Below are 9,604 nucleotides of genomic sequence, written 5' to 3' on the forward strand. Positions count from 1 at the left end.
GGGCCAAAGCTTCTCCCACCGTGAGCCACTGGCTCCTCCTCAGGCCCCACGGCAGGTCAATGCCATCCCAATGGTGGCTTTAGGGCAGGACCTTCCTCTGTCTCCTCCTGAGAAAGTCTCCCAGACACTGAGTGCCTCAGCTTGGCATGGCCTCCTTTTGGGCATCACTAACTGTAGGGTCCCCTCCTACCTTTTCTCTGAATTTTAAAAAATAAATTCCCTGCACTAGGATAGAAGTGTGAGTAACTGCTCAACAGAGGAGGACAGGGCATCTCCCCACCCCTGTGGCATCCAGGGCTCCCTGCGGCCAACACTAACCTCTCCTGGCCCTCACCTCATGTCCCTCCAGCCCCTCCTATAGCCTTTGTGTCCAGGTGAGGCAGGAAGTCAGGGCCAGGGATAGTACCCCTCACACTTACGCCTGTGGGGTGGCACCAGCAGGTCCAAGGTCTTCTGAGGCAGATTGGCCCACACGGAGGAGATCTCCTTCCTCAGCTCTGCATCACACTGGTGTTGCTTTGTCCCAGCTAGGCCAGGACAGCAGTAGGGAGGGGGAGACAGTCTTTAGGAGCCATGTTGCAACCCCTCTGGGGCAACCTGGGAGAGCTGACCTGGGGAAGGTGGGGCTAAGGCTGTGCTAGAAGGGAGGGAGAGACTAATGTGGAGCTGCCAGAGCCTTCTGCCAGGAGCCTTCCCAGAGAGGAGGCAAGTGAGCTGGGCATCCAACCGGCAGGTCTGAGCATGTCTGAGTGTGTGTGCCTGCCTGTGTCAGCTACGTGTGTGTGGACAAACACACACTGTGTGGGTATATTTGCACAATCCATGCAAGCAGGTGTGTTGTATGTTGCATGTGCATGAGCGTGCATGTACATGCATGTGTGCATGGGAGTGGCAGTGGGATGTAGGAGGGATATGATAGTCCCCAGCACTCCCCTGCTCATCCATCGACATATATTAAGCACCCACTGAATGTGAGGCATTGTGGTACCTGACACTACCTGAAAGTAATGGGACAAAAAAGCCAAAAGTCCACCTCTGTGGAGTTCACATTACTTCACAAATAGCAAGAGCCCGCCATGACAGATGGTGAAGGGTGGCAGGAGAGCAGGGGGGGTGGGGGGGCAAGGAGCATCAAGAGGCTGCAAACGTGGGCAGGGTGGTCAGAGAAGCTCTGAGGAAGGAGCATGTGTGTTCCAACCTGAAGGCAAAGGGCCCAGCACGTGGGTCACAGAGCTGGGAAGGCGGCATGTGCAGTGGGGTGAGGCAGGCAGGAGACAACGGGAGGACCAGGAGGGTGTCAAGCACAGGAACAGAATAATCTCACTTTGTAGACCATGAGGCCTATCCAAGTGTAATTCACATGTGGTAAAAGACTCTCCCTTCCTGGTTACACTACCCTGTGGATTTTGGCAAATGTGCATACCTACATGTCTACCAGCACAGTCACAGGGTGGAGGCAATGGCTGCATCACCCCAAACTCCTCATGGCCCTTTGTGAGCCAGCCCCCCAGCCCTGCTCCCAGGCCCTGAACCTGCCGGAGTGTTTTGAGTCTCTGCAGTCCAGCACCAGCCACTGTCTGACTGCAGCCAATGGATCTGTGACCGGCCCGCATGCTGCATGTGGAGCCGCCATCTCCGCAGAGTCCTTCCTGCATAGCTGGGCCAGCTTGTCTAACCATCACAGCCAACGGGCACACAGGTTGTTCCCGTTTTCAGCAATTACACATAAAAACATAAACACTGGCCAGCTGGTGGCATGGTGGCTGGGCTGGCTGGATCCCGCATGGCGGACTGAGCGAGCGGTCTGGGTCCTGGACTCGAGAGATGTACCAGGCATGTGTACGCCACGCCCAAGGTCCCAAAGGGATGGGTGGAGGAGATGATGGTGGTGGCCATGCTCCTGGAGCTGGGGAGGTTTCTCACTTTCCCTCGGTGTTTCTCTTTGGCAAGTGCACATAACCTATAGCAAAACCAAACAAATGGACAAACAAAAAGTAAGCATTTGCATGCAGGTGTTGGTTTGGATGGGATAGCTGAGCAAAGTAACTGCAAACTGCTTCATGAAGAGGCTGTACCATCTTGTATGAACTCCAGCCACCCTACGCTCTCACCACCAGAGCACTGCCAGCTTAAACGCATCTGAGCCACTGGAGCTGACAGGTGGCATGGTGGTTAAAGGTGCTGGATTCCCACATGGCCAGCCATGACTGGCGTCCCAGACAAGGCACCTTGCTTTCTCACTTTCCCTTTTTCTCCCTCTCTGTCTCTCTCTCTGGTCAAATTTTAAATAATAATAATAACAAATGGAATCAAATAAATAAATACATTTTTAAGGTTTTCAAAAGCATCTTAGCATCGTAATGGAATATGGTGTCTCATCATGGTTTTACTTCGGATTTCTCTAATGATTTACAATATTGAGCATCTTCACATGTGACTATTCTCTTCTTATATATCTTCTTTGGATACATGTCTGTTCAAATATTCTCACAATTTCAAGTTACTTTCTAATTACAGAGTTTTGATCATTCTTGATATATATATAAAGGGACTTCAAAAAGTCATGTAAAAATAAAATTAAAGAACAAGTTTATTTTGGTGGAAAAATTTTAAAATCCATGCATAGTTTTTTTTATAATAAGCATTTCCATGAACTTTCCAAAGACCTTTCATATTATAGATACCAATATATCTATCAGATATGTATTTAGCAAATGTTTTCTTCAAATCTTGGGCTTATCCTCTCATTCTCTTTGAGAATCTTTTGAGGAACAAAGGTTTTAATTTTGATGAAGTTCAATTTATCCATTCTTTTTATGGATTACACCTTTGGACTTAGAAATGTTTGCCCAATCTGCAGCCATAACATCTTCATTCTGTTTTCATCTAGGGCTTTCAGAATCTTACACCTTACACTTAGATAGATCCATGATCCACTTCTAATTCACTCGTGTAGAGGGTGAAAGGGATACTATGGTCCGAACTGTGTCCCCCACAGAATTGGCCTGCAGAAGCCCTGACCCCAAGCATGACTATTTGTGGAGACTGAGCCTCTAAGGAGGTGACCTCATATCTTATGACCTTGTACTCACTTGGTTTAGCAATTTTGAAATAGACTCAAAAGGATTTTTTTTGCATAATCATGTAAATTGTGAATAGAGGCAATTTTGTCTCTTCTTTTCCAACCTATACACCTTTTATCTTTAAATTATTAAAAATAATCTAGTTTATTTATTTGCTATTCCCCCCTTTTTTAAAAGAGGTTGTTGCTATAGGGCGCGTGCGCTCGCCAGACAGAGAAACAGAGACAGAAAGCGAGAAATCGCCCCCCCAGAGGGGATGGTCACGCCGCAATCCCTTCTCCTCCATTCTCCTCTCGGGATTTTGGGCACACACGCACATGCGCCCAGCGTGAGTTTTAAGCCACCGGGTCCAGGATGCGAACCGCGGTTGACTATGTGGGAGTCCAGCGACATAGCCATTACGCTAACTGCTGGTCCCTTGCTAGTCCCTTTGTGAATGAGAGACAGACACCCCACCCAGGATCTTAATGCATCCGTCCACCCCAATCCCAGGCAGTCCCTGGCCAGGAACACAAGCATGCCTAGCATACTTGGGGAGTCTCAGGATGTGAACCCAGAACTCTTCCGGTGGTCAGTCTCACAGAATGTCACATTTTACCACGGTACCAATATCTGCCCCCTCTTTCCTTGCCATATTACGCTAGCTATACCATCAAGGACAATGCTGGATGAGTGATCACAGCAAATGTCCTTGCCTTGTTTCCAGTCGCAGGAGGAAAGGAGCCAGCTCTGCTTTGTCAAGTACAGCATCAGCTGGAGGTCTCTCATAGACATCCTATATCCTTATAAGTGATGTGATAAGACTGAGGGACTTTAAATGTAATTTCTTTTAAGGTGTTTGCCATAGGGTACACGTGCTTGCCGGAGAGAGAGAGAGAGTGAGAGGGAAAGTGAGAAATCACACCCCAGGAGTTGGTGGCCATGCTGTAAGCCCCTCTCCTTCATCCTCCTCCTGAGATTTTGGACACACATGCACATGCACCCAGTGTCATTTTCAAGTTACTGAGTCTAAGACTTGAACCACAGTTAGCTGTGTGGGAGTCCAGCATAATAACCACTACACCACCTGCTGGTCCCTAAGTATAATTTTTTTAAAATCACAAAAGGATGTTTTGTATTGTAAAATGCTTTTTCTACATCTATTGAGATAATCACAGTTTTCTTCTCTTCCTCCCACCCCATTCCTCTCCTTTTCTTTCTTCCATGAGCAAGAGAGACAGAGAGAGAGAAAAGAGACAGGCACCCCAAATAAGGGCCCCCATGCCATGATTCAGCTCCAGCCCCAGGCCCCAGATCACAGGTACAAATGTGCCTGGCATGCTCATGGAGGTCTTCAGGCACAAACCCAGAACCCCCACTTAGGTCATTCTTGCAGAGGGTTGTGTTAGCACTGCAACACCTTCCAGACCCCACATTTGTATGGTAAATCACATTGATTGTGTCATGTTAAACCAACCTTGCATTCCTGGGATAAACCACACTTCTGTCATGGACCATATTATATACTTTATTCAGTGCTACACTGAATTTGCTAAAGTTGTGCTGAAACTTTTGTATCTACAATGAGGGATGTTGGTGTGTAGTTTTTTTACCATGTCTGTCTGGTTTATGTATCAGAGTAAAACAAGCTTCATAAGATAAATTGAGAAATATGCCGTGTTTTTTCATTTCCTGGAAAAATTTGTACAAAATTGATAATATTTTTTCAATAAATGTTTGGTAGACTTGGGGCCAGCAGGTGGAATGGTGGTTAAGGCTGAACTCCCACATGTCCAACCATGGTTTGAGTCCTGGACGCAGTGTTTTGAAAACCACACCAGCTGCATATGCATGCATGCTCAAAATCCTGCAAGGAGAATGGAGGAGAAGGGATTGTAATGTGGTGATTTCTCACTTTCCCTTTCTCTCTCTGTCTCTCTCTAGTGAGCACACATGCCCTACAGCAAAAACCTAAAAGAAAAAGTTTGGTAGACTTAACCAATGACATCGTTGGGTCTGGAATTTTCTTTGTTGGAAGCTTTTTCATTACAGATTTAATTTAGTTAATAAATATAATATTACCGAGACTTCCTATTATTGAACAGATTTGGAAGTTTGTGTTTTTCAGTTATTGCATTTATTGACACAAAATCCTAATATTTGTCATCTATTCCATGGAAAAAGGACCGGCAATGATGGCCCTTCTCTTGTCTGATACTTGTTCTTTGCAGCTTCTCTCGTCTCTCTGGAGCTGTCTAGCTGGAGATGTATTCATGTTACTGGTCAGATTTATATCCTGACTGCCCGGCTGCCCACCGAAGGAGCAGGCACAGCGGCAAGTCTGCAAGGAGGCTGCTGCAGCACCTCCGTCCCTGGGCTCCCTGGCGGGTGGGAGGGCAGTGATCACATTCTGGGTGGGGTCTGAAGGTAGAGTCAAGAAGTTATGATAAGAGACCAGACATAGATCAGAAAAGGGACACAGAAAAAAAGAGATAAGGATGATCCAAGAGGGTTTGGCTCAAGCACTGGAAAAGCAGTTTCTATTTACAGATGGAGAAAGCTGGGGGGAATCTGGACCTGACATTTGGGAAGTCCTTTCTGGAATACGAATGGACCTCTGAGCGAGGATGGTGCTGGCCCCGTGGGCTGCAGTCGAGCCCAGGGCTGAAGTCTGTACTGAAAATACAAAACTGGAGCTTGAAATCTTTAAAGCCTTGGGATCGAGGGATGATGGAAACAAAGAGAACTTGGTGAGGCTCACAGGCTCGCTGAATTTGGAAGAGAAGAGGAACCAGAAAAAGAGACACAGAAAGGTCTCAGATAGGCCGGCGTGAACTGAGGAAGGACCGCAGAAGGCCTACACAACGCGGAAAGAGTCTCCCCTCAGTATGGAGGCCATGCGGGCTGCCAGCGAGAGCAGAACTGGGTGTGGCCCGAGCCCCAGGGAGATCGTAACAGAGAACCAGACACCTCCCAGGGAGCTGGCTGACACCAGGGAAGTGAAAACCAGGGAAACCACCACGGGAAAGAGGAGCGCTCTCCAGAGATGGGAGAAGAGTGCATCTGTAGAGACACCAATGATCCAGGAGGGAAAGTAAAACTGGCAGGGCGAGGAACTGATGGGTGGGCCACAGAACGAGACTTGGTGCACCCCTAATAGGACAGACACCGAGCACCGTGGACAAGGGCAGGAACCAGGCATGGGCAGGGCCCCTCTGGTGGCCAATCTCTGAGGAGGGGGAGGTGGCAGCGGAAGCCGTCTGGAGCGCCATTTGCTCCTTGTTGAGGTCCTGTCGATCGGCCAGTAGAGGACCTGACGGGTTAGGCACGTTCCAGGAAGGGGCGAGGGACATGCAGATGTCTCACTGCAGAAGGGCACAGGCCATGGAGAAGCTGGGTCCACCACTAGCTGGCTTTGAAAACCCTGGGCGAGTCACTGAGCTTACTTACCGGAAAGTGACATCACCCCAGCGCTGACATGCAGGGGCTAAAAGTGAGACCCCAGCAGAGTGGGTGCTCAAAGCCTTCCAGACAGAGCCAGCACCACCCCCTCCTCCTGCACACCCACATAGACTGGCTCCTGGTGGTGGCTTGTGGCCCTGGCTTGGTGTCCCCTCCCCCAGGCCGCCTGCTCACCTGGGGCCAGCTTGATCTCCAGTGCAGTCCGGATAAGGGCCATCAGCGTGGACGTGAAGTGGACCGTCATGTCCTCGTTGGAGATGGGCATGTTCATGCGGACCAGGCGCTGGGGACAAGCAGGGGCAGGTGAGGGCCAGGCCTTCTGAGGGGCCCCACCTACAGCTACACAGTGCTTGGGGTCCCTGCAGAGCCTGGCCCAAGGAAAGCTGAGAGGATGGGCAATTTGCCAGCACTCACACCACCCTAGACCCGCTCTCCTCTGACCTGGGCTCTCCTGGCTATGGAGAAGCAGAGCACCAGGTAAAGGTGACCTCACGGGGCAGGCCAGGTGCCTTGGCTGCTCTGGAAGAATGACGCATCTCAGCCAGGGTCCGCCCCAACGAAAGGCGAGTGCCTTGGCTGAGGAGGAGGGCTCAGGGCTGAGGGCCCAGGACCTCAGAGTTCTACCCTAGTCTCTGCCACCGCAGGGCTGGGGGAGATTCCTGGAGGTGACCCTGACTTGGGCATTCCTTGGGGTGACTTCGGCTTCAGCTCGGACCCAGCAAGGCTTCTGTCTCTTGTCACCAGCTGGGGGACTGAGAAGGGACACCTGCTGCCAGGTGGAGACAGAGCCCGTCTTAGCCCGAGGCAGGAACAGAGCAGGTGAGGCTGCAAGGTCTCAGGCCCGCCACAGGCGTAGGGGCAGGGGGTGGGGGCGCAGTGGCTACGGTTTTGCCTCAGCCCCTCAGATGGGTAGTTTTCAGGAACCATCTAGAGAAAGGTATACTGCAATCCTCCAGCCAGCAGAACTCGAGAGGCCTGAGGGGCAAACAGGTCTCGAGTGCATCTGGGGAACACCACATGGAGCCCTGGGCACACATGGCCATCCTGTCCTCTGCCGAGGGTGGAAGCTAGAGACAAGAGCTGTCTCTAGGGTCTGCTTTCCCTCCCAAGCCTATATCCTGTGGCAGGGCAGCCCCTCAGGCCCTTCTCTGAGAAGCCCTGGTCCCAAATCCAGAGTCCTTGGAAGGCTGGCTGGGCAGGAGGTTGCAGGGTGCTAGAAACACACACCAAGTCTGTGCCCTGAATGCTGGCAAAGCCCACCTGGCCAGTCCACTTGGTCCCAGGCCCTCATGGTCACATTGTATGTCGCACAGCAAGTGTCCCTGCAGACCAGCAGGTGGCCGAGGAATTCCTCTCCCAGAGAGGAGTTGGGGGCAGGAGTGCGGAGGAGCAAGCACATGGCTCCCATGGAGGAAAGCCCTGTCCAGGCACTGAGAGCTGCCCCTGGGAGGCCCACCTGCCCAGGGATCACAGGGTGCAGGTGAGGGACGAGGCCAGGGCAAACAGGCGCCTCTTTCCTGGGTCCCAGACCCTTCCCTGTTCACCCAGGCCCTTGCACACCCCTCACCCTCAAGGCCATCCTCGGTCTCTTCATGCCCAGAACTCAGCTTGGGAGGACTCCAAAGGCCACCCCTTCATGGCCATGCTTGCTGGCCCTGGCCCGAGGTGCCAGTGTGGACAGGGCTCTCCCTCTTGGGGACAAAGTGACAGCCTTGCATGCAGGGCCTCCAAGCACATGCATGTCATGGGCGGGGGAGGGGCTGAGGAGGGTGCCAGATGCATCTGTGACCTGAAGGAGCCACTCGGCCCCCACAGGTGACAGACCAAGACCTAGACCCGGGTAGAGACGGACAGCGTGCACAGGAGATGCCCACAGAGTCAGACAGAAGCGCTGGTGGGGAGCTCTCAGACAGAGGGAGACGGAGCGGGGCTCTGGCTGCAGACTGTGGCGCGAGTGGAGCTAGAGGGGCAGAAGGTGCTTCCGCTGAGACTCGGTCGGAAGGATGCCAAGAGCGGGGGACAGGTTTAGAGTTGAGCCGTGGGCTGCTTCCCCAGCAGCGGAGAGGGAGGGGGCCCTGGTTTACTCTCCTGGGACTTCTGGCCCTCTGAAGCCCCAGGAAGGAAGCAAGTCGCCACCTCTTCACACCCCCCTCCTAGTGCCATAGCAGCTCCAGGCTCCACTGCTGAGCACCCAGCCCAGACCCTCTGCACTTGCTGATGGAGGGAGAACGTGCCAGGTTGGGGCCTGGATGTCCCACCCCACTGGGGCTTAGGAACAGAGCAGCCCTGAGCCTGGAACAAAAACAACCTGTCGGAAAAACGGGTTTGTCCTGGGGGCTGGGGGAGGCAAGGGGGCGGCTGGGGTGAGGCAGGGGACCAGGGGACCAGGGCGGAAACAGTCACATCACAGTGGCCGCGTCCCTCTGTCTGGGAAGGAAGCAGAGACAGGTGGGGTAGGGAAGAAGTAATGAGGCAGCCAGGCACAGACAGCAGAGGGGACGAACAGCTGGGCAAGCCCTGAGGAGGGAGGCGGCAGCCTGGAGAGCACTGGGCCCAGCGGAGACCCCAGCAGCACCTAAGGGTTAGGGTTAGGGTCTACCTTATATGCAACTCGAGCAGGGCATTTCTTCCCCAGCCCCAGAGGTGGGGACATGTGTTTCAGCATCTCAAACATGTCATTGTAACTGATGCGCCCACTGGAAGCCCGTCCCAGGGAGGCCAGGGCAGAGGGGAGGTCCGCAGGGGGCAGCGGGAGGGGACCGGGAGGGAGCAGACAAGAAAACAGATCGAGTTAATCCAAGAGTCAGACGAAACGCCCAGAATCAAAGTAAGTAAAATGAGGGATTTCTCGCCTGGACTTGACCCCTCCTTGCCCCCTCCCTGGAGCCCCACCTCCTCGTCAGCCCCTGGCAGGGCAGGTGGGGTGACCTCTGAGCTAATGAACATGGAGGGTAGGGAGGGCTGCATCAGGGCGGCTTTGGGTTGTGAGTTTCTGCTTTTACTATTTAGAAACCACAGGTGATGCCAAACGAGAAAGTCCACCAAGCCGAGGAGCCGGCAGGCGTGTGGCAGGGGAGGGC

The 9,604-nt window shown here is 52.6% G+C and overlaps 1 protein-coding gene across 1 annotated transcript in view; it reads right to left on the reverse strand.

The window, feature by feature from the left end:
• The window catches only part of CACNA1B (calcium voltage-gated channel subunit alpha1 B), a 179,472-nt gene that overhangs the window by 9,859 nt on the left and 160,009 nt on the right, over positions 1-9,604 (reverse strand). The window contains exons 39-41 of the mRNA XM_027766260.1: positions 9,124-9,220; positions 6,699-6,807; positions 420-527 (exon numbers count right to left, since the gene is read on the reverse strand). Coding sequence (XP_027622061.1) covers positions 420-527; positions 6,699-6,807; positions 9,124-9,220 — 314 coding nt within the window. The remainder of the gene's footprint in view (positions 1-419; positions 528-6,698; positions 6,808-9,123; positions 9,221-9,604) is intronic.

Source organism: Tupaia chinensis, unplaced genomic scaffold, assembly GCF_000334495.1.
Source record: "Tupaia chinensis unplaced genomic scaffold, TupChi_1.0 Scaffold142100_1, whole genome shotgun sequence".
Taxonomy (NCBI): Eukaryota; Metazoa; Chordata; class Mammalia; order Scandentia; family Tupaiidae; genus Tupaia; species Tupaia belangeri.